The sequence below is a fragment of the Crinia signifera genome, chromosome 1 (assembly GCF_055691185.1).
Source record: "Crinia signifera chromosome 1, ASM5569118v1, whole genome shotgun sequence".
Taxonomy (NCBI): Eukaryota; Metazoa; Chordata; class Amphibia; order Anura; family Myobatrachidae; genus Crinia; species Crinia signifera.
The window spans coordinates 151,940,175-151,965,424 of NC_139217.1; the positions used below are offsets into that span (position 1 = coordinate 151,940,175).

The following is a 25,250-nucleotide window of genomic DNA, read 5'->3' on the forward strand; positions in this document are numbered from 1 at the left end:
AACACTATAGAAAAGACTTAGGTTTTACACAGAATGTTTCAAGATGATGGGGTAGAGCCTGATGAAGCATCCACTTAAGTGTGCAGTGACACAGGAGATGTCATGTAGGTGGGAATATGAGGTGAGTAAAGAAATGTGATTAGGTACAGGTCAGTAGAAAAGTCGAAGAGTGTTTAAGACATATTAAGAGTAGGTTTTAAATGTAATACGAGGTGGTACCATTGAAGGCTTTGTACAGTACGTAGGTATGTCGTTTGCATTGGATTCTGGAGGATGTACAGTACAAAGCCTATTCTGTACAAACTGTATGGGGATATTCAGAGTAGTGCAGTAAATGTAAAGTGGTGGAGAGGCGGATAACTATTGTTGAAGCATTCAGGATGGTTTGAATCAGGACTAGATAAGTGAGGTAATACCACAGAGGTTGAGAGTGCAGTAGTCAAAGCTAGAGATGATCAGAGAATGGAAAAGACTTTTACAGTAATAGCAACTTGGGTAAGAACAGGGCATATTCTAGTAATATGTAAAAGGCGAGTGACGGGATGTGAGACACTTGGCCATGCAGTACATGATTGTAGAGTAGGGTAAATTACATGGAGGAAGGGGAGATATGGGTGTCATCTGCATGTAGGTGGTGATGGAGAATAAATTATGACATGAGTTCACCAAGAGAAGAAATGCATAGAGAGACAGTGCTTGGAACAGAGCCTTCTGGGATACCAAAGTATATTTAGAGCAGATACAAGCATACAGTATGCCAGATGTAGAGGATTTGAGGGAATTGAGTAGGTACAGTAGTGAGTGTGAAAATAACTATGATGCAAAGACATAGAATAAAGTATAGCAGTAGAAGAGGGTAATCAGTGATGTCAAATAAAGTGTGTGATCCAAGATGGGTTTTCCCCTCTTAAGGTGCGTACACACGGTTAGATCTGGCATTTGATTTGATATGCCGTTCGATTTCTACTATATAGTCTTGACTGGCAAGACTATTTTTCTTTTTGCTTTCCACTATACGTGAACGAGCATTGGGATCGAATCTGCATTGAATGCTGTTGAAAGCATTCGATTTCTATTCGATATTGCTTCTGTATATGAAAAACAGTGCATATCTCACTATGTGTACCCTCTATTAGGGATTATTTGCAAACAATAGTCTTATTAAAATATTGCACAAGTCTTGCATTATATTCTAATGGACATGGGGATACTGTATATGTATTTGGTAATTCCCTGAAGTGTAGGTATTTGTTTATTTTAGCAATATACTGTATAAATCCAGCATAAATACATGTATATAAAAAAAAATGATGTGTATTCCAATGGATGACAGTGCTACATACAATAATAGTATGTGAATTGAGTTATTTTAATGCTACAAAAGGCCAACTGTAGTACAGCTAAAGTACATCAAGCTGTCATCTACTGTATATTTAATGTATTCTTGAATATATACAAGTTTGATGGCTCTTTATTTCTAACTAGACAAAGGACTGTAAATATTGTCATATACTGTACTCATACTTGCGTATTCTACTGGAACAGCCAGGAGGCTCACAGACAAACAGCTGATGCTCACACTGCTTGAAAGAGTGGTCAAGTCTTATGCCGCCCATACACGGAGCGATAAACTCTGTGTGATTTGAACTAGATGCGATGCAGCACATACTTTATGGGCAGCCCATACTAGTACGGCCAGCACATACTTTATGTGCTGTGCAATGTGATGTGTGCAAGAGCGCGAATCACACCTGTCCGTCACACCGTGTATGGGCGGCATTACTGAGTAAAGTGGGTGTCTGGGTGGCCGATAATGTTATTCCGCCTCCACAAACTGCCCCGTTGTGCTGACCTGGCTGTCCACTCCCGATGGGTTCAACCAGAAGGGCAGCCACTATGGATTTCTTAGATCTAAAGAGATAACAGCAGCATATGGAATAGATCTACTCTGTTTTACTTTTTTGTTGAACTTATTTGTCTCTATATTCTCTTCATCCTTTGTAGTATTTTATAGAGGGAAAAATGACTTGTCCAGCCTGCACAATTTCAGAGAACTAATAAAGGCCCAGGACTAATGTTTCCAGAACTCGGAAAAGATACACATTTACAGATGTGTCTCCTTGCACAGTTGCTCTTGTCGCGCCAAATAGTCCCTCACAGTGCAACAAGTTCCATACAACTCGCAATGCTTTCTTGCTTACAATGTGCACTTACATTATTCACATTAAGATGAGGGCCTGATACATAGTTAAGTTAAGCTGATGTTTTCACAAGTACGTTTTTAATACTGTGCATAATACAGAGTTAAGACGGTGTGTACACACAGTGCAATCTGGCGGCCACTAATATTGATTCGATATCAGTGGACAGCCGGTGCTGGTATCGGCTGGGAGAGGCGGGGGGGTCATGCTGCACTGAGCAGCATGGCCCTTGTTCCGACATAGTAGAGATAGACTGTGCTGCAGCCTATTTCTACTTTCGATTTTGATGTGAGTGGGGCATGCATCGGGATGGGGTGTGGGAAAACACTGTGCGATTTGCACTAACTTGCTATTGATTTTTAATATATAGTCAAAATCGATAGCCCAATTCGCACCGTGTGTGAATATCATTACTGCGTACATATAAGCCACAGTTTTGGATGGCATTCGCATGTCATGTAATCCATGGGAGTTTCTGGGGTGAGAGGGTATATGCAAATCCATGGTCTTGCTATGAAAGTTCAAGGGGGGTATCTGAGTGTAGCTGCATTCCCAATTGCAAAAACACCTTTCCGAGAAAAAGTTAAACCAGAATCTGCACAGTCCAAGACTTAGTCAAAGTACATCTGATGTTGCATCAATGGTGATGTATTCTCAGGTTGATAGGTGTAGCAACAATTTCACTGGCTGTGACACTATTTAAGGCGGTGATTCACACATAAACCGCTAGTGAATCACAGCTGCAAATGCAAACGTACATATATGAAACAGGTCCAGAGTTTGAATCTGTGTACGAAGGGCTCTGATGCCAGTGGATTTTTCTCTGGTCACGTCCCATTGTGCTTCACCTGTTACTTTGTGTGTGTTTAAAACAAATTCCTATGCAGTAAATTTGTCTTGTACACAGTGAGCGGTGTTTTGATGCATATGAATAAGATGCAAAATTAAAATCTAATAGCCTTTGAGATCGGCGGCTGTGTGGAAGCATTTTAAAAGGGGCGATCATTTACAAGGCATGGTTTTGCATTGTAAATAATTGCCCTTTTAAAAAAACCTTTTGAGTTTAGCTGGCATCCCGCAATACCGCCGAACTCCGAGGCTATTACATATGGCCAATGGTGCGTTACTTCTCTTGGAACATCTCAGCTGCATCAGATACATCACACCATATGGTGTATACATGCTTGGATACATCTGTACCAAACAATTTATGCCCAGTTCACTGCCATTTATTGTAAATAATTTGTAATATTGGATACTGCAGAGATTTTGGCAGGTATCCTTTTAGCCACCAAAATTGGTCACATGAAAAAACAGGTTTTAGCCCTTTTTCATGAGATCTAACCCGTAACTGTGTAAAATCACATAGGGTCCGCATAAAGCGGGAATATGTGTTTTCACTGAAGTTATTGTTCAAAAAACTCATACTTATCAGGTTTCATAAAGAAATTAGTGGAGAATAACAGATGGGAGGTCGTATAAGACGGCAAAGTATGCTTTGGATGGAAAAAGATACTTTGTGGGGAAAGGGAAGAGAAATACCCCAAAACATTCTAAAAATAGAACAAAGGGCCTTATTTTGGTTCATTCTTTCTGACAAAATCCTTCTTAGATGGACAAAACCATGTGCACTGCAGGTGGGGCAGATGTAACTTGTGCAGAGAGAATTAGATTTGGGTGGGGTTTTTCTTCAAAGTGAGATCTATATTGGAGTGTAAAAATAAAGCAGTCAGTATTTTCCCTGCACAGAAACAAAATTGCTCACCCAAATCTAATTCTCTCTGCACATGTTACATCTGCCCCCCTGCAGTGCACATGGTTTTGTCCATCTAAGAAGGATTTTGTCAGAAAGAATGAATCAATGAACCAAAATAAGGCCCAAAGAGACAAGGAAGTAAACCCGGGTACAAGACTACGCGATGCCGGCAAGAGGGAGTGCATTATGTGGCTTGTCCCCTGTTAATGATGTGCTCTCTTGTTTGTGCAGGCAGGATGTTTGTACAGGTTAATGACCTACGAAAGGGGGCATGCATGGCGCTATTTAGAATACACACTAAGCGATATAGCTCATAAAGGGGGAAATGAACGATATGATTTAAAATATTGCTGGTACTTATATGTTAGTTGGGTGCCCACTATAGTAAGTATGCACATACCTCCACTATACATGTCCGCATGGGGTTTATTTTATATAGTGTGGCAAGCGCAGTGAGCCACCGTGCCCGAATCGTGGCGAGCGTCGCGAGCCCCATTATGGGACCCGTAAAACTAAGCAAATAGCTTAGTGGGCGCCCAACTAACATATAAGTACCATATTGCTTAGTGTGTATGGGCCTTAATTCAGTTAATTAGAAATTGGGTACAATATAGGGAATGCTGAGCTCAAATTCACAAGCACTTTGCCATGTGCATCTGTTCTGAAGAGGACCAAATTTGTGAAAAAGAAACACATGCCTGAAAGAGAATTTCAGTTCCTGATGGATTTTCATGCATGCAATGTCTTTGTTATTTTCTCTCTTTTACAGATGCATCCTCATACATCTAGCCTCATTACACCGTGAGTGCAAGATGCCTGGAGGGAGTGAGCTGGCAGGTCCTGTTCAACTCTGCCAACGTTGGGTGTCTTTTTGCCGTAAATGCATCATAGTTACAAATCAGTGTGACTTGGATACACGAGGAGACTGTGCTGATTAAGTGGATATGATACTGGTGTGTGACTGAGTCTTTATACAGGGCAGAACAGAACTTGTATTAGAAAGAAGCTGCAGCTACCACACTGTAGCACATCATGTACAGATTCAGAGACTCCGTTCCAAACAGATATACAAGTACCATATATCAAATTTATTAGAAGTCTCCTCATGTGTCCTCGTCCCATTGCGATTAACACAATTATTGGCTTGACTGCAGGAAAGATGTCTGAGGGCATATCTGTACTTTATCTTTAGTTTTGCTCAGAGTAGGCGTAAAATACATTGATTTATTTAATAGTTAAATATGGAATATAGCAAAGGTCAGGGCAATCCAAGTCTTTGGTGAAGATTATTGTGGACTGCAAATGTGGGGCAAAATTCAGCAAAATCCAGCTATGGGCAGAATGCCTAATCTCTATGATACAGTTGACAGATGGATGAAGTTGGAGCGGCCTTGAGTTGTCAGAAAAATACTAATTTAAGCCTTGGTCCAGTACTTTAAATTTACTTGCTATACAATTAAATAATTTTCCTTATACAGTTGTTAATAATAAGTTCAGCGCAATGTCATTTATATTATATACTAACCATGAATTCAACACTCTTCATCCATGGCCTATCACCCAATTGAACAAATAAGATTTAGTATGAATAAACAAAATTTATAATAGCTTGAACTTCCCTCCAGTAGTTTTCCTTTTGTATATATGAGCAGTTCTCCAGAACTCCTGTATAGTGACACTTCTACACTCGTGTCACAAGTATACCTCATAGCTTGTATAAAGTAGACTGCACTAAATCCAAATATCTTAATCCAATGCTGCTGCATTGTTGGAACAGTATATTATATATACATGATTAAAGAATAAGTAGTTACAGTGTACATGACATTTAAGCCCCATACACACTAAGCAATATTACAAATAATATTGCACATTTTGGCCCTTCTGAGAGATATCATTTCTAATATCGTCAAGTGTGTGCGTTCAATATCATAAACAATGCGTGCTCCTGCGAGTCAATAACAGTGCCCTCCAACATCAGTATATGCAGCTCAATTTTTATTATATCTTTCAGTGTGTATGCACTCTATCGTTCGCTCAGGTGTTCAAGGGAAATTATTGACGATTTAATTAATAAACGTTATCATCCTGTGGGCCTTATTTTAGTTCACTCTTTCTGACAAAATCCTTCTCAGATGGACAAAACCATGTTCACTGCAGGTGAGGCAGCTGTAACATGTGCAGAGAGAATTAGATTTGGATGAGTTATATTGTTTCTGTGCAGGGTAAATACTGACTGCTTTATTTTTACACTGCAATATAGATCTCATTTTGAAGTAAAACCCCACCCAAATCTAATTCTCTCTGCACAAGTTACATCTGCCCCACCTGCAGTGCACATGGTTTTGTCCATCTAAGAAGGATTTAGTCAGAAAGAGTGAACTAGAATAAGGCCATGTGTGTGTATAAAGCGTTATAGAAAGTATGAAAATAGAGAACTAGGACTTGTAGCTTTATGCCAAAGTGTTTCGAGGCTTCTTGACAAAGGGTCTGATTCAGCCCTGATTGATCAATGTTTTCAGGAATGTCCAAGCACCAGTACCGTAGTGCGCATGTGTTGCGATAGTGCTGGTCATACTGACTACCAGGAGCAGGTGCTAGCAACTCACCACATTAGATTGATATATAAACCCGGTATGGATTAAACCAGTTTAATCTTTGACAAAGCTGCATTTGTGACACAGTGAAATGCGTCAGCCCATCCCTGTTAACACCAATTCAGCTCCAAAGAAAAGTACTAAATGTGTCTGAACCAGCCCTGGATTTAACAATATCAAATTTGGCCTTACATCCATTTACAGGAGATAAGTAAATCTTCACCAGTGACATGCAACATATTGCTTGCGGACAAATATCTTTTTTTTATTCCACCTTCTGGTGGTGAACTGGAGATCAGATTAATCGTACCAGTGAATTTCTCCATTGTCTGAGGACCGGACTGATTGGACTTTCCTATCCTCTAATTGTGAACTGGTAACTATTAACACTCTTGTGTTGCCTTATGTAAGAATCGCTTCCAGAATTAATCTCTGTATGTTTTGGGGGAAATATAGGAACAGACATAGGGATGTATTCAATTAGAGTCGGAAACTGGAGTTTGTCGGAAAATGTCAGTTTTCGACTTTTTTTAGTCAAATCCATGATTCGACCTATTCCATTTTTTGAATGCTCTAACCCAGTGGTAGCCAACCCTAGCCTACGAGAGCTACCAACTGTGCACATTTTCCAGACAACCTAGCTGCTGCGCAGCTGCACTCATTAATCACTGACACATTTTAAAAGATACACAGATGGAGCTAATTAGCTCATGTGATTCTGTTAGGAGACCTGCAAAACATGCACTGTTGGTAGCTCTCGAGGACTAGGGTTGGCTACCCCAGCTCTAACCTATCGGAAGACATGTGAATCGGCAGAATAGCCGCCAATCCGTATGTTTGGTTTTTTTTAAAACGAGGCCAAATTCAGTTTTGGCCGTTTTCGACAATCTCAATCCAACTGTCACACGTAGCCGCGACGGAGCGCGGCGGGTACAGTACTCACCCGTCCGCGCCCGCCGCCGGCTAGCGTGTGCAGGCTCCGGTCTGCGGTGTGCGGGTAGCGGCAGCTCTGGGTAGGGATGGCAGCAGTAGTGGTGCCGGGAGGCCGGCGTCGCCATCTTGGTTGAGGGCAGGAGACAGATTGGCCCAGAGTGGAGGTTCCCTCCTCATCCTGTGCTGACAGCCAATGGCAGCCATCCCCTGGGGATATAGGGGATCTGCCTAGGCTGTTCAGTGTCAGTGCAATGAGTCTTTGGAGTCATTCACAACTCCTAGCTGATTCCCGGATCCTGGCTCTTTTTCTCCTGACTCTGGTGCCTTGCTCCCTGCATCTTGCTACAAGGAAGTTTTCTCCTGACACCAATGCTGCAAGTCCTACCTAGTGCTTGTTCCTGCTTGTGTCCCAGAATTACCCTGCACAGCTTCCCGCTGTCCTCCTTCATACAACTCATTCATTCCATCATCTTTCAGTCATCCGGATCCATTTCTTCTGTCATCAAATCAACCTCCTTCCGGATCCTCATCTATGTACTCTGGCTCACCAAGTATACGTTTCCAGATTTCCCTGCCCGTTATTAGTATTGTGCTGGACTCTATTTAATTTATTCCAACTGTCACTTAAAGAAGTATTTGAGTGAGGTTTATCATTTATGAAATCCGTTATTAAACCTGCACGTTTCAATCCTACTCCTCCTGGTCCGTCTCCGGTTCCTGTGCACCACACGACTCCATCCAGCCCTTTAGCTGTGACAGTTTGCACTGACCCGATGGAATCGGGTGAAGCACAGGCCTCCATGACGGATGTTCTTCAAGGCATCATGGCTCGATTGGAACAAGTAGAGACTACCCAGCGTCAAGTGGCTCAATTTCTCCAGACCTTGTCATCACCTCAGGCAGCTCCCTCAGTTTCAGCAGCACCTACCTCCGGAGCTTCGGCCCCTGCTGCTCCCCCTGGGCCAGCTGCTCCTCACCAGCTACACCTGTCAACCCCCAGTAAATATGACGGGTCCCCGATGGGGTGTCGAGGATTCCTGAATCAATGTGACGTCCATTTTACCCTCCAGCCTTCCAATTTCCCCTCTCCCAAGACTCGGGTGGCTTACATCGTGTCCCTACTGGCGGGTCCAGCCCTGGAGTGGGTGTCCCCCCTTTGGGAGCGTGCGGATCCCATCCTCAATAACTATGAAGAATTTGTGGCCTCCTTCCGTCGCATCTTCGACGAGCCTGGCAGAGTGTCCTCCGCAGCCACGGAGATCCTAAGGATTCGTCAGGGCAGTCGCCCAGTGGGACAATATGTCGTACAATTTCAAACCCTGGCTTCCGAACTCAGATGGAACGAAGAGGCTCTCGTTTCTGCCTTCTGGAACGGCCTAGCCGGGCGCATCAAGGACGAGTTAGCAACTCGCGATTCTCCTTCCACCCTGGCTGAACTCATTTCATTATGTAACAAAGTCGATCTGCGACTCCAAGAACGCCAACTTGAGAGGAATCGCTCTGATCGCCTTCGCCCTCGATTTCCTTCCAATGTCGCACCAGCCTCCAAACCAACCCCGCCTCCTGCGGTGTCAACAGATGAGCCCATGCAAATCAACCGCTCCCGTCTCTCTCTCGAAGAGAAGTCCCGAAGACGGCGAGAGAATCTATGCATGTACTGTGGCTCCTCAGCTCACTTATTGGCTTCCTGCCCGCTGCGGCCGGGAAACGACCGCTCCTAATCTCCCCGAGGGAGGTCCGATTAGGAGTCTTGCTTCCATCTCCCTCTTCTTCTGATTCCACCATTCCGGTTACCCTTGTGTGTCCCCAAGGGAGAAAAAGAGTTCAGGCCCTATTGGACTCTGGAGCAGCGGGAAACTTCCTTTCTTCTTCTTTTGTTACCCAACATGCCCTGCCTGTGCAACCCCTGGATCACTCGCTGGTCCTCACTGCAGTGGATGGGAGTCGAATTCGTAGTGGACAAATCACCCATCAGACCACCCCGGTGACACTGCTCATAGGAGCTCTACATCAAGAGACCCTCGAATTCTTCATTCTTCCACAGTCCTCACACCAAATGGTCCTGGGCCTTCCCTGGCTCTCCAAACATAACCCACACATCGATTGGACCAATATGGAGGTCAAGGCCTGGGGAACAGATTGCCAGTCTACTTGCATTCCTCAGATCCTTCCGGTCTACCAGACCCATCCACAACGTGAGGGTAACTGTCCTTCATCCTCTTCAGCTCCACCCTTGTCGATACCCGCACCATATCGTTCATTTACAGATGTATTCAGTAAAGGTGGTGCCGACACCCTGCCTCCTCACCGTCCTTGGGACTGTCCGATAGAGCTGGTGGCCGGGAAGTTCCCTCCTCGTGGCCGCATCTATCCCCTGTCGCTACCTGAGACTGAGGCCATGTCCTCGTACATTCAAGAGAACTTAAACAAAGGTTTCATTCGACCATCTACTTCTCCGGCCGGGGCCGGGTTTTTCTTTGTGAAAAAGAAAGATGGCGGTCTTCGGCCATGTATCGACTATAGGGGCCTGAATGACATCACCATTAAAAACCGCTATCCCTTACCCCTTATCGCAGAACTATTCGACAAGATCAGAGGGGCAGCAATCTTTACTAAATTGGACCTGCGAGGGGCCTACAATTTGATCCGGATCCGTCCAGGTGACGAGTGGAAGACGGCTTTTAACACGCGCGACGGCCACTATGAATACCTGGTGATGCCCTTCGGCCTTTGTAACGCCCCCGCTGTCTTCCAACAGTTTGTAAATGATATCTTTCGGGACTTGCTGTACCACTCCATCGTAGTCTATCTAGACGATATACTCATCTTCTCTCCAAATCTCCAACTTCACAGACAGACAGTGTCCGAAGTCCTACGACGTCTTCGCCAAAATCAACTGTTCTGCAAGTTGGAAAAGTGCGTTTTTGAGGTCACGTCCATTCCATTCTTGGGTCACATTCTCTCCGCCACTGGGATAGAAATGGACCCAGAGAAGGTGAGAGCCATCCAAGACTGGGCAGCCCCCACAACACTCAAAGGAATTCAGAGATTCCTAGGGTTCTCAAACTATTACCGGCGATTTATCCGGAACTTCTCTACTATCGCTGCTCCCCTCACTGCTCTCACTTGCAAGGGAGCTGATCCAAGCCGATGGTCGCCAGAAGCATCCTCTGCCTTCCAGCAGTTAAAGAGAGCATTCATGACGGCACCAATCCTCCTCCAACCAGACCTCGACAGGCCCTTCATTCTCGAGGTGGACGCATCCTCGGAAGGGATCGGGGCCATCTTGTCACAAAAAGGTGAGGATCAAGAATTACACCCTTGTGCCTTCCTCTCCAAAAAATTCCTCCCAGCAGAGAAGAATTACCCCATCGGGGAACAGGAGTTGCTTGCAGTCAAAACTGCGTTAGAGGAGTGGCGATACCTTCTGGAGGGGGCACGACATAAGATCACCGTGTATTCAGACCACAAAAATCTGTCCTTTCTTAAACAGGCTCAGTGCCTTACTGCCCGCCAAGCCCGTTGGGCCATGTTTTTTGAACGCTTTGATTTCCAAATTAAATTCCGACCTGGAACCATGAATACTAAGGCAGACGCACTATCCCGCTCCTTTGAGACGACCTCTGACCAAGAGACACCTCCTCGTCCAATCCTCGATCCGCTGGTCTTCGCCCAAGTAACCGTACAGCCATCTCCTCCTCCAGGTAAAACGTTCGTTCCCCCCGAACTTCGCAAGAAAATATTGTCATGGGCACATTCTTCCCGCTTCGCAGGGCACGCAGGAGCACAAAAGACCTTGATGTTCCTGTCACGTTCTTATTGGTGGCCAACCATCCGCCACGACGTAACCAACTTCGTTGCCTCTTGTGTAAGATGTGCTCAGCATAAAGTGCCCAGAACAACTCCCGCTGGTCCTCTCCGCCCTCTAACCATTCCCACAGAACCATGGACCCATCTGTCAATGGACTTCATTTGCGAACTACCTCCCTCAAAAGGTCATACCGCAATCTGGGTAGTGGTCGACCGATTCTCGAAAATGGTCCATTTTTTCCCACTAAAAGGTCTCCCCTCTGCTCCAGTACTGGCTCAGCTATTCATCTCAACCATTTTTAAACTTCACGGACTGCCCAAAGAGATTGTATCCGACCGCGGAGTACAGTTCGTTGCAAAGCTCTGGAGAGCTCTCTGTGCCGCGGTACAGGTCAAACTCAAGTTTTCCACTGCCTTTCATCCCCAGACCAACGGCCAGACAGAACGGGTGAATCAAGACTTGGAGGCCTTTATCCGACTGTTTGTCTCGTCTTCCCAAGATGACTGGGTGGATCTTCTCCCGTGGGCAGAATATATGCATAACAACTCCTATCACTCTTCCTCCGGAACCACCCCCTTCTTTACAGTATTCGGCAAACATCCACGATCTCCGGATTTCTCAGAATTATCCTCTTCCGAAGTTCCTGCAGCAACCACTTCATTACAACGCTTTGCTAAAATCTGGTCGGATGTCCACACCGCTCTTCTTAAATCTTCCGCCCGATACAAGAGGATGGCAGACAGGAAAAGAAGGGCAGCGCCCAGATTGAAAGTCGGAGACCGGGTATGGCTGTCTACCCGCCATATACGCCTCCGTCTGCCCTCTATGAAGCTGGCTCCCCGGTTCATTGGGCCATACCCTATCATCCAAGTCATTAATCCTGTCGCTTATAGACTTCAACTTCCTCCTTCCCTAAGGATTTCGAATTCCTTCCATGTGTCCCTCCTCAAGCCTTTAAGGTTGAACTCTTATCAAAAGAAGATTCCCAAACCGCCCAAGATTAACTCCGAAAGTGGGGCTGAATTCGAGGTAAGACGCATTATAGACTCTCGTTGCCGCAATTCTCGTACCCAGTATCTGGTGGAATGGGTTGGGTTTGGTCCCGAAGAGAACTCTTGGGTGGATTCCATTGATTTGCACGCTCCAAAACTGGTAAAGCAATTTCTCCAGAGAAATCCGCACAAGGCCCATAGGCGCCCTGGGGTCACCCTGAAAAGGGGGGGTACAGTACTCACCCGTCCGCGCCCGCCGCCGGCTAGCGTGTGCAGGCTCCGGTCTGCGGTGTGCGGGTAGCGGCAGCTCTGGGTAGGGATGGCAGCAGTAGTGGTGCCGGGAGGCCGGCGTCGCCATCTTGGTTGAGGGCAGGAGACAGATTGGCCCAGAGTGGAGGTTCCCTCCTCATCCTGTGCTGACAGCCAATGGCAGCCATCCCCTGGGGATATAGGGGATCTGCCTAGGCTGTTCAGTGTCAGTGCAATGAGTCTTTGGAGTCATTCACAACTCCTAGCTGATTCCCGGATCCTGGCTCTTTTTCTCCTGACTCTGGTGCCTTGCTCCCTGCATCTTGCTACAAGGAAGTTTTCTCCTGACACCAATGCTGCAAGTCCTACCTAGTGCTTGTTCCTGCTTGTGTCCCAGAATTACCCTGCACAGCTTCCCGCTGTCCTCCTTCATACAACTCATTCATTCCATCATCTTTCAGTCATCCGGATCCATTTCTTCTGTCATCAAATCAACCTCCTTCCGGATCCTCATCTATGTACTCTGGCTCACCAAGTATACGTTTCCAGATTTCCCTGCCCGTTATTAGTATTGTGCTGGACTCTATTTAATTTATTCCAACTGTCACTTAAAGAAGTATTTGAGTGAGGTTTATCATTTATGAAATCCGTTATTAAACCTGCACGTTTCAATCCTACTCCTCCTGGTCCGTCTCCGGTTCCTGTGCACCACACGACTCCATCCAGCCCTTTAGCCGTGACACCAACTTTAAAAAAGTTAGATTGAGGAGATGAGGATGGTGCCAGGTGAGTAGCTCACCCTGTCCAGGCAGCACCTGGCACTGTCCTCATACTGCTGCTACTCACCTGGTCTCGGCAGCACCAGGTGCCGCCCTCCCGCTAAAGCAGCCAAATCCGACAGTCGGATTTGGACACACAATTGAATAGCTATTGTTGGATCCATTCTTACAAAATGCATGTCGGAATGGATCAGACTTTAATTGAGTAGACCCCATAGTCTGTGACAAATTTGTCTACCCAAACATACATCTGGTTTATTACTGTGTTTTATTAATGCGAGTATGAATATTTTTAATATGTGATTTTATTAAAGTGTTATTTACTCTTTGATGTAAAACTAATAGTGAATGAAATTCTTCAAACACTGCTTAAATATATTGGTTTGCTGGTCATAATGCCCTGATTGACAGGCTGCATGTGCAGGGCGCATTGTAGAAAGGCCCTGTTAGCAACTGGATTTGGCATGTCCAGATGTGTGCTCCTACACAGCTTCACAGGCTTTGGCATTGTAGTTTTTCTGGATATCCTGAGTACCCTGAGTGTTACTCATGGGTCTAACGCTAAAACCAATGGTTACAATATTGATTCAATACTGCATATTCAGTTTCATGCAGCAGATCAGAGAAGCTGGTAATAGATGTATTTTTACACAAGACATCTCCCGCTGCTTTTTTGCATAGTCACTGCGCCGGCATCATTTGTGTCTACCTCTGTATCTGACCTAAAGCTCAGTGCACAATTTGAATTCTCTGCTCTTATAAACTGGTACAAACAGGCATTTGTGGTCTTGCACCACAAAAAAAAAAAAATAAAGAATAAAGAAAACAGCCTTTGGAAATGCAACTGGAACATGTCGCACTACAAGCCCTAAGACAAGCCCTAAGACATACTATTCTATGGCATGATTTACAAATTTCGCAATGACCAGTCATTCCAGTTAAATGTACCGTTATTCTGGACACAGCTGGATTTGGTATTGTTTTTACTATTTTTCTGCAACTCTCCTGATATTTTAAGACTTTCAAGTACATACCAAAACATAATATAAATAAGTCAGACTGTCAGAATTTCATCAGTATTACTGGACATAAGCAAATATAAAGCAAGCAACAGATGTGAACTTGCAATTTTTGCTACATAAAACTTTATATTGCCAGTAAGTCGAAAATTTTAAGCAATAGAATAGTAAATAAAATTTAAAACAGAATAGTAAAGAAATAAAATGTAAAAAAGCATTAAAGGTTATTTGTGGATATGTAAATGCATAAAATTACAGTATATTTTGCATTGACTCCAAACAAAGCAGGGTTAGGAACAGTTTAGTAAGTTCTGCAGCACCTGAAGTACCATAAGTCTCACAGTCCTTATGTTTTCCTCGTTTTTTTTTTTTTTTGCTGTTTCCTGTTAACATTCGGGAATTAGTCCAATCTCCCAGAGTGAAACACTTACCAAGAATATGAGGGGAAGCCTCGTCTTCTTGGATAAACACATGTCTAGCACCAGGAGGGATGTCAAACATCTTTAGGTAGCCTACGCATGTGTTGTGATCAAGGAGGAAACAAAACAAAAATAATAGCGAAGGTTAGTACAGCAATATATAGCAAAGAAGGTAAACAAAATGGAACCTGTTAAGAACAGGCTAAGAAATGGTAAAATATGATTAGTTGCTTTGTTGCTCATTGATAGGCAACTACTGTGCTTTTCCTAAAGGAAATAAATGAGAACGTTGACAGGGTTTGTTCTTTCCCGTGTTTATACGGAAAATAACACAGAAGGACAAAATGCTCCGTTTCTTATGTCATCCTGTCATTTTCAAAATGGTTACATTTTGGAACTGCTCTCCTGCAGCTTTTTCTTTTCAGACATGTAGAAAAACAGAACTGAATTTTGCAGTCCAATGAATAAAGACCCTCATGAACATATGAAAGAAGAACATTTTGTCTCTTCTGCAGCGATGGTTGCTAAGAGCCACTGGTACCGTCATCATCAGATCTCCCGCGATCTGAGATGTCACTTACCCACAGTATTTTTAGATTCTCTGGATTCAGATAGGGAGATGTTTCGAGCTCCCTTAGGTAATGTAAATGCTCCTCTTGTTTTCCCTTAAACAGATTATATTTAATTAGTCTAGATAAGTATATTCTTTCACTGACTATTCATTTCAAAATAACTAGTAAATAATATGTACACTTGCTGGAAGGCATTGCATTTATATGGAGAAATGTATCAAAATGTCATAGTTTATCTTTGTTTACACCAATTATTTTTTATATTCATATGAATGTCTGATGAAGGCCCGGATTTTTGTATATAGCTCAATAATGCAAGGTTGGACCTCTACACTTTATAGTAGTGCTTGTTTGTATGCTTGTTAGGTGGATATTACCAGGGTCTGAGCACTTTTACATTATTAAGAATAATTCCTGGTTTTGAAGTATCTGAGGAAAGATGGACGTCAGCACACAGCAGCTAGAGAATTTTAGAAGAGTATTGTACAGGCTTGTCCACTTGTACTTATTATGTTAAAGATAAGGCTGCATAAGGCATGGCCAGTGTTCTAATATAAAGAGCAGAAAGAGGCCAACCACTAAGAAATAATAGAAGAAGCTGTGTACTCCTGTAATACAGGGTAGCAATGACAGGCTTCTTCCATTTTAAAGTACAAATATTGGGCAGTTGTGGAATAAACTTTGGAGAGGTAAAACAGTCGGAGAGGTGTTTGGGCCTGGTAGCTGGTTTGACGTGTGTGGCAAGCTTAGTGTTCTATGCTGCGTAGTAAACACATGTCATCAACAGAATACAAAATGATTTGGTATATATACATATGGGCAAATTATGCTTATTAGTGGATCAGATGATTGGCCGAGTACAATGTGCATGGTGAGGGAGGATTTCATCCCACTGCAGTCACAATTGTGTTCAGATCAACTGTGGTGCAAGCATGCATGGCAGGCAATTAGGTCTAAATTAGCCAAAGGCTGGTAAACTATAAGGCTGGTAAACCTGCAGGGCCTTTTGCATAAATAACTTTCCAGCAGAGAAAAAAAAAAAAAAACATTTTAACACAAATGATGACCACTGCATTGATAATGTAGAAATGCAGCCAATTTGTTTGGTAACATGGGAAACAATATTTTAGATTGTAATAGAACTGATATTTTTTATACAGAATGACCGTGTCCTAATATACAATGCAGACCATGGGGTTATTAGCCAATGTGCAGCAAGTGATAGCACTTCAGGACTTATGCTTGCCACACATCCAACTAGTTGGTTGGATGGAATAAAAATATGGTACTGGTTATGAGCAAATGTAATTTGTAATTAAGTCATTTGTTTCCCAAATCGGAAAATGGACAACTGTCACTCAGACAATGTACTGTAGGTGGACCTATTTGATTTAAACAATTTCACTGAATGTTTTTGTCCATTCTCCTGAGTTTGTGAGCAAATTGCTTATTGGCATTTGCCCCCATACAGTACCAGGTTTTCATTCCAACCAACCAACTAGTTGGATGGTTGGAGGAAAGTTGGCCTGATGTGTGCCCAGCATATGTAAGAGGCACAGTACAAATTTAAAAGCAAGTTAACAGTGTCATCAATATAACTGTAAACAAGCAACCAAACGGCAATAATTTCCCAATCAATATATAATCATGGCCGTTTTCATCCATCTTTGAGTCCATTTTCACCAATGCCATTTCACTTTTTTTGAGGGGGGGGTGTATTGAAACGGGATGGGTGAAAACTCATTAAAGCCACGTGAATTTATGGCAATTTCGGTAATCCACACCTTTTTCACCAATGCTGGATTTTTTTTGCCCAGATGAAAAATCAGCACTGGGATAGAATAGTACGAGTCAAATTCACTGAAAAAACTTACATTAACAAAACTGTGTTGTGTTTCCTAAACAAAAATACTGTGCTCACACGTTGATTTTAGTTGCAAGAAGTAACACAGTGACACACACCCATACGTTTTAATAACAAGAATGACCAAAATCTAATGTATATTCTATGATCTGACAGTATAACAAAACAATACCTATACGTATAATGAAATGTATTGCAAAGTTCTAATATATATTTATTATTGCACAACAGATTAAAATTGTTTATTTGATATTAGTTCCCATTTGAGGGTGAAGTTGTGCTAGAACGACCACAAGTTACTGACTGCTAAAGAGATCCAGTCACCCCAGTGTCAGGACTTATTTAAAGTGCCAACAGCCAATAGCAAAGAAAATCCCCACCCAGCCAATCAGCATGGTGAGAATGCTATTCTCAGTCTCAGACACTCTTTATTATTAGCATACCGAGATGTATTACAGTATATACTGTATCTGATCCTCTCCAGGGGCTAAATATGAAATCACCTTCTACAGACATTAAATAAATCCTCCTTAACAAAAGCAGGCCTGTCACTTCCTTAACTTGATTTCTATATTGTGCTACGTTTGTGGCTACATAAGGAACACATGGCTCTTATCAAAACGATTTTCAGCCTACATGGAAACATGCAGGACACTAGGATGACAGCTTCCAGTCTGTTTTATAGTGTGACCGTCTGAGCACACTTGTAGGTACCCCTAATCCAAAGAATACGGCCACTCAGCCCAAACAACCAGATATTGTTCAACTTGCCTTTCTATGTGTGCAGTATTTAAGTCGAGCATGATAGTTTACGTTAACACTTTGTCTAAAAGTGTTGCTGAACTACACTACAATCACAAGGTACAGTATACTACCATGTGTGATGTTCTAGTTTGACAACTGTGGAGTTACAGACTAAGGGGGTATGTAATAAAGCTTAGAGAGGGGATAAATGGAGTAGCTGCCCAAAGCAACCAACAGCTTCTAAAGGCCCATACGCACTGGGCGACTATGAGCTGAAAGACGCTCAAAACAGCAAGTTTTCAGCTCAAAGCCGCCCAGTGTGTATGGCCCAGCGATGAGCGGTGAGCGCTGTTGCGCGCTGCTGCATCATTTCCGGGAAAGCTGCTCATCTGCTGGTATTACCAGCAGATGAACGGCTTTGAGGACGGCTTTGCAAAGCGCTGTGCTATGCAAAGCAGTCTGCCCCCTGCTGACGGCGCCGGGCAGGGGGAAAGTCACTCAGTGTGTATGCACTGCGCGGCTTTGCCCCTAGCGATGATAGCGATCATCGCTGTCCAAAATCACCCAGTGTGTATTGACCTTTACTGTCATTTATTTAGCACAGTCTATGAAATAGTAGAAGCTGATTCTTTGCTTTGGGTATTTTCTCCATTTTATCTTCCTCGAAGGTTTGATACATCTCCCATTAAATGAGCATACAACTATGGACCTTATTCTAGTCCAAATGCTCCCCAGCGCATTCGCACAGGAGATCGATGGTTTGAAACTGTGCGTGCGCATACACGTGTGCACATTTGTGCAGCTGCTTGCTGCGAGTGGGCACGGCAAATTGATTATTAGCCGCCCCGTTTGCACCTAGCAGTGCGGGCGTGGGGTGGCAGAGAGGGGCTGCGCCCATGGGAATACACAACGTTTCATGGGTGTTCCCATGGAAATTCAGCGATGACGCGTGGGGGGGGATGAATTAATTTGTTTACGCGCTAAAAATCCAATTACATGCATGCGAGGGGGGCGGCGTTCGTGCAGGCGGCACATAGATGACACACAAAGCCGGAAAATTTGCAGCTTTGCATGCCAACCAGAATAAGACCCTATATGTGAATAGAAGTTCCAGACTCAACATGAAACAGAATGCAGACAATGCAATCAGTGGAAGATCTGAATATATTGGCTCCAAAGTGCGGTAATCCAAAGTTTGTCACTTTGATACATATCTCCATGGCTTTTTGATTTATTGCCATTTTTTCATAATGCCTTCTGCAAGTTTTAATATGACCGTTACAAAGGAATGTAGGAATGATAGAAATAGTCAATGAAACAATGTGATTAGAGGATACTTGCAAATTTCATTTTCCAGTAACTTGATTTCTTTTTGGCACCTCTTGCTTAATTGTTTTCCTGTTGAAAGAGGCCAGTTAAACTGTTTAATGACTGTATTCCCAGTATTGATAACAAATTCAACATTTATATTATGTGTAGTCTAAAAATCTCCTACTGTACCTTAGCTGCTTTACCCATGTGTGTGAAAATACATGATTGTATTGGCATTTGCCCTTGACATTACGAGCAACCTTGTTAGGCACCACAGGAATGGTCCCACAATGCCCCCTAACTGTAAGTGCAAGCACTCATTAACCACTAATTAAGTATTGAATGTCTAACATGATTGTGTTTGACATAGGCAGTTACTAGCTTTCAATTGTAATGCCACCGGGTAAGGTGGGCTCAGAATTGTTATAATATCTTTATAAGTATAGTATTATTAATAAATTCAATGGGGTTTTATAGTATGCTAAGGCTTATAATGCTATTACAAGGCATCAAGAATTGATGTTGCCCAAATCATGCAAAAAAAAGTGAAAGTAACTGAAAAAGGGTTACTTAGGTGTGGCACATCTGAATATACACTACTACTGGAAGGCCGCTAAGCACATCAGCACTGACAGCTGTGAGAGGAAAGCATTGCCAGATTGTCCAATAGCACTGCCTCTCCTCTCCCAGAGGCAAGGCTCAGCTCTGATATGTTAGAAATCCTTTGAAGAAGCACTTGTGATGAGGTGTCCATAACAAGTATGGATTTTCCACAGCCCTTTTAATTGCATTACATAAATATGTACAGTATTTGCCTTAGTGAAATTGAAAGAGGGAGGTGTAAGTTCAGGTTTAGGTCAAGAATCAAATCTAAGGGGTGGTGGCAGTGCAACCTAATATTTAGTTAGGCAATTTATAAAAATTCTCTTGACAGCACAGCGGTACCAATACCGGATAACTTTACTCCTGGGATTACATTTTAGTACATCTGGCCCAGGAGATCATATATATTATATATAGGCTGAGGGGCAAAATAATTGTTAAAAGCAAATTCATATAATGGTGTAGCCACAGTCCTCATTGAGAATTAGGGGAACTGTAGTGCTTTGCAAAACATTGCTAACTAGCCATGCCAATAAATTGTTGCCTTAATCATGTAGAAACAGACTCATTGCAACTTGTACTTTTAATGCCTATTATGTCTGACTCTCAACCAAATGATGAGGGCTCCTGCAAATGATATCTCCAAGTGACTGTCAGACAAACCTACAGGGAAACTGTCAACAAAACAATTTGTGCGCAATATATTATTTCTAATGTATTTGAACTTTGCAATATATTTCTTGGAAAAAAAGGCATATACTAGTAATGTGGAAAACATATAATAAAAATACCTAAAAACATTTTATTGAGGCAAAACATATTTACTACACAAACAATGTATTCATATTAATTCAGAACACACCTTCTCATTCCGTTAAAAGAAAAAAACAGTCTCATTACTTTCCGGACAGACACTGAATATATACAGTCAGGTCCATAAATATTGGGACATCGACACAATTTTCATATTTTGGGCTCTATAACCCACCACAATGGATTTAAAAGGAACCAAACAAGATGTGCTTTAACTGTAGCAATTACAACGGTTTCTATATGTGCCTCCCATTTTTTCAGGGACCAAAAGTAATGGAACAATCGACTCAAAAGCTATTTTATGGACAGATGTGGGCTATTCCCTCATTATTTTATCATTAATTAAGCAGGAAAAAGAATAAAATGTATAAATGTAGGTTTAATGGATAAAATTCATATAAACCTACATTTATATACAAAAGTTTACATGGTCATTTGTACTACCCATGGTGCAGGGTTGCGCAGGAGTGTTTTTCCCTTTTATTGTTATTGTACCCTAAGGTAATTTATGTAGTCTTACCCCAGACACCCAGCAGCACCCTACTTGACCACCACTCAAGCGCAGTCAGTCACTCTCCACTTTTCTAAGCAGGAAAAAGGTCTGGCGTTGATTCCAGGTGTGATATTTGCATTTGGAATCTGCTGCTATGGACTCTCAATATGAGATCCATAGAGCTGTCACTATGGCCCTTATTCTGATGGAGTCGGACGGTTGCGTATTTCGGACCGGCACCAAGTGTTCTTATCCCTGCCTATCGTACGGATCGCTCACTCCGCCAGAATGCAGTAGGACGCTAAGCGAATGGACCGCGAGTGGATGTTTCATGTGAACACCCACTCGCTGGCCTGTGGGAACCTCCCCCATCCTCAGATGGCCACGGAACATAGAAATGATGGACCGAGCGGTCAGGCAGCCACGAGTGCTCCAGACCACTCGAACACTTATCCATGTAAAAGCAGGGATATGGGCAGGCAGCTGACATCTGGCTATGTCAGCTGTCTGCCCCCCACACGTGCGTCACGGCCGGATTTCCATATGCACTCCCAGCATTTTCATGGGAACGCCCAAACAGCCCTTCACGCCCTTCTCCACTCCCTGCTCGGATGGTTTCATATGATCGTTTTCCGCACGGAATTCACGCCATGTTTAGACGTGCGAGGTGATCGCATAGGCACAGAAGCGCCTCTGCACATGCGCACAAACAAAACATCGGCCATCCGCACACGCAGCCGTCCGACTCAATCAGAATCAGTGAAGCAAGCCATTAAAAAAAACTACTTTCCAGACAGACACTGTATATATACAGTCAGGTCCATAAATATTGGGACATCCACACAAAACCAAAAGTAATGGGACAAACTAAACAATCCTAAATCAAACTTTCACATTTAATACTTTGTTGCGGGATGCGGTCATTTGGTCGAATGCATTATGGTCGAATGTCATTACATCGAATCCATTAGGTCGACATGGGAAAAGGTCGAAATGATTCTAGGTCGAAAGGTCATTAGTTCGACAGGTCATTAGGTCGACAAGGTCATTAGTTCGACATTGTCTAGGTCGACATTCACAAAGTCGACATGGGGTTTTTCACTGTTTTTTGAGCCGACATGTGCTGACAGGCGGTATTTCATGCCCTACCATCCACTAGGGCGTGGTGGGAGAATAAAATAGTGTGCCGAGCGTAGCGAGGCACCGTGCCCGACGCATAGCGAGCGCAGCGAGCGATGCGAGGGGATGCAGTGCACTTTAAACTGTGTCCATGTCGACTGTGTTGACATTCAGGTAAAAAAACAGTAAAAAACCACATGTCGACTTTGTGAATGTCGACCTAGACAATGTCGAACTAATGACCTTGTCGACCTAATGACCTGTCGAACTAATGACCTTTCGACCTAGAATCATTTCGACCTTTTCCCATGTCGACCTAGAATCATGTCGACCTTTTAGCAATTCGACCTAATGGATTCGATGTAATGACATTCGACCATAATGCATTCGACCAAACGATCCCAACCCTTTGTTGCACATCCTTTGCAGTCAATTACAGTCTGTAATGCATAGACATCCTCAGATGCTGGGTTTCATCCCTGGTGATGCTCTGCCAGGCCTCTACTGCAAATGTCTTCAGTTTCTGCTTGTTCTTGAGGCATTTTCCCTTCAGTTTTGTCTTCATCAAGTGAAATGCATGCTCAATCGGTTTCAGGTCAGGTGATTGACTTGGCCATTGCATAAAATTCCAATTATGTGCCTTAAAAAACTATTTGGTTGCTTTGCAGTATGCTTCGAGTCATTGTCAATCTGCACTGTGGAGCACTGTCCAATGAGTTCAGAAGCATTTGACTAAATATGAGCAGATAATATTGCCCAAAACACTTCAGAATTCATCCTGCTGCTTTTGTCAGCAGTCACATTATCAATAAATAGAAGGGAACCAGTTTTATTGGCAGCCATACATGTGTACGCCATGACATTACCACCACCATGCTTCACTGATGGGGTGGTAGGTGGTATGTTTTGGATCATGAGCAGTTCCTTTCCTTCTCCATACTCTTCTTTTCCCAACAATCTGGTACAAGTTGATCTTTGTCTCATCTGTCCATAGGATGTTGTTCCAGAACTGTAAAGGATTTTTTTAGACGTTGTTTGGCAAACTCTAAACTGTTCTTCCTGTTTTTGGTGCTCACCAATGGTTTACATCTTGTGATGAACCCACTATATTCACTTATGTGAAGTCTTCTCTTGATTGTTGACTTTGACACATACACCTACCTCTTGGAAAGTGTTCTTGATCTGGCCAACTGTTGTGAAGGAGTTTTTTTTCACCCGGAAAATAATTGTTCAGTTGTTTTCCGTGGTCTTCTGGGTCTTTTTGTCTTGCTGAGCTCTCTGTTGCATTCTTTTTTTTTTTTAAATGTTCCAAACAGTTGATTTGACCAAACCTAATGTTTTTGCTATCTTTCTGATGGGTTTGTTTTGATAGTGACAGCTCTTTGGATCTCATATTGAGAGTCGACAGCAGCAGATTCCAAATGCAAATGTCACACCTGGAATCAACGCCAGACCTTTTTCCTGCTTAATTGATGATAAAATAATGAGGGAACAGCCCACATCTGTACATGAAATAGCTTTTGAGTCAATTGTTCCAATACTTTTGGTCCCTGAAAAAATGGGAGGCACATATAGAAACCATTGTAATTCCTACAGTTAAAGCACATTTTGTTTGGTTTATTTTAATTCCATAGTGGTCGTGTACAGAGTCCAAAATATGAGAATTGTGTCGATGTCCCAATATTTATGGACCTGACTGTATATCATGTATGTATATTTTTTTATTAAAGAATGGGTCAAGATTAAAGGGGAAAAGGTTCTAATCATCTCTTCAGGGTTGTGGTCGATAGGTCGACAGTAATTAGGTCGACAAACAATAGATCGACCACAATTGGTCGACAACCAACAGCGGTGAGTAAATGTATACAGAAAGGCGATACCCTCAACCCGCACTTCACCAATAATTAGTACCATACGTCCATGTTAAGGAATAAAGCATCTCCACTACTCAGCCTCAATGCTAGAATTCCAAGGTGCCACGTAAGGGATAGTCACTGGATGAATTTTTTATGAATGGTTGAGATGGAGACCCAATGAAAGGGGTTCTCAAGCAAGCATATCAGTAAGTCCCGGAAAGAACTGCAACTGCTCGGTCCGGCAACAGGGGTCCTTTCACTTCTGCTGCGATTACCACGCTCCTCCATAGGCAGCACATATGCTGCGCATTATATCCTGTAGTAGTCTCATTCACATTGTGTTTTTTTGTTTGTTTGTTTGTTTTTTTGGACTATTGGTCAACAGTCAAAATATCCGCATTGTCAAAAGGTCGACAGGCAATAGGCTGACATGGAAAAGGTCAACATGATTTTCAAAGTTGGTGTTTTTTGAAAATTGATACTTACCTATCCAAGTGGACCTGACTTGTTGAATTATGTCAACATAGACACCAAAAACATATGAAAAACTCATGTCGACCTTTTCCACGTTGAATTATTCCTTATGTTGACCTAATGCATGTCAACCTTTTATATGTGTTGACCTTTTGACTGTTGACCGATAATGGTTGACCTATTGACTGTCGACCAAATTATTGTTGCCCCTTTGACCAGAATTGCCTGAAAGGCAAGATGCGAACAACTCTATGTAAGAGGTTTCGGTACTTGTGTATTTTGGCGGCGCCCATCGCATCGCATACCATAACGCATACGATGGTATGCGATGCGACGCGATATCGTTCGATAGTGCACGATGGCATACAATTTTGAAATTGTATGCCATTGTACATGGCATACAATGCCATACGATGCGATGCGATTAAACATTGTATAAGCACCCTAATGGGTGCTTATACAATGTTAAGCACCCAAATGGGTGCTTACAATGTTAAATGCACCCCCACGCCACCCCCCCACTATAAACGTGAACCCGAAGCGTGGCGAGCGCAGCGAGCCCGCGAGGGGCGGCGGTACGCGTCCTACGACCTTTTCATACCCCCACTATCCACGTCGGCGTGGAGTTGAGAATAGAATAGTGTG

The 25,250-nt window shown here is 43.0% G+C and overlaps 1 protein-coding gene across 3 annotated transcripts in view; it reads right to left on the bottom strand.

The window, feature by feature from the left end:
* Positions 1-25,250, bottom strand: part of ADAMTS3 (ADAM metallopeptidase with thrombospondin type 1 motif 3) — a 199,854-nt gene that overhangs the window by 30,117 nt on the left and 144,487 nt on the right. For 2 of the 3 annotated variants that reach the window (XM_083174681.1, XM_083174672.1), the window contains exons 16-17: positions 15,338-15,421; positions 14,769-14,849 (exon numbers count right to left, since the gene is read on the bottom strand). In XM_083174681.1, the coding sequence (XP_083030807.1) occupies positions 14,769-14,849; positions 15,338-15,421 (165 nt within the window). The remainder of the gene's footprint in view (positions 1-14,768; positions 14,850-15,337; positions 15,422-25,250) is intronic. The other variant, XM_083174676.1, reaches the window with a different exon arrangement.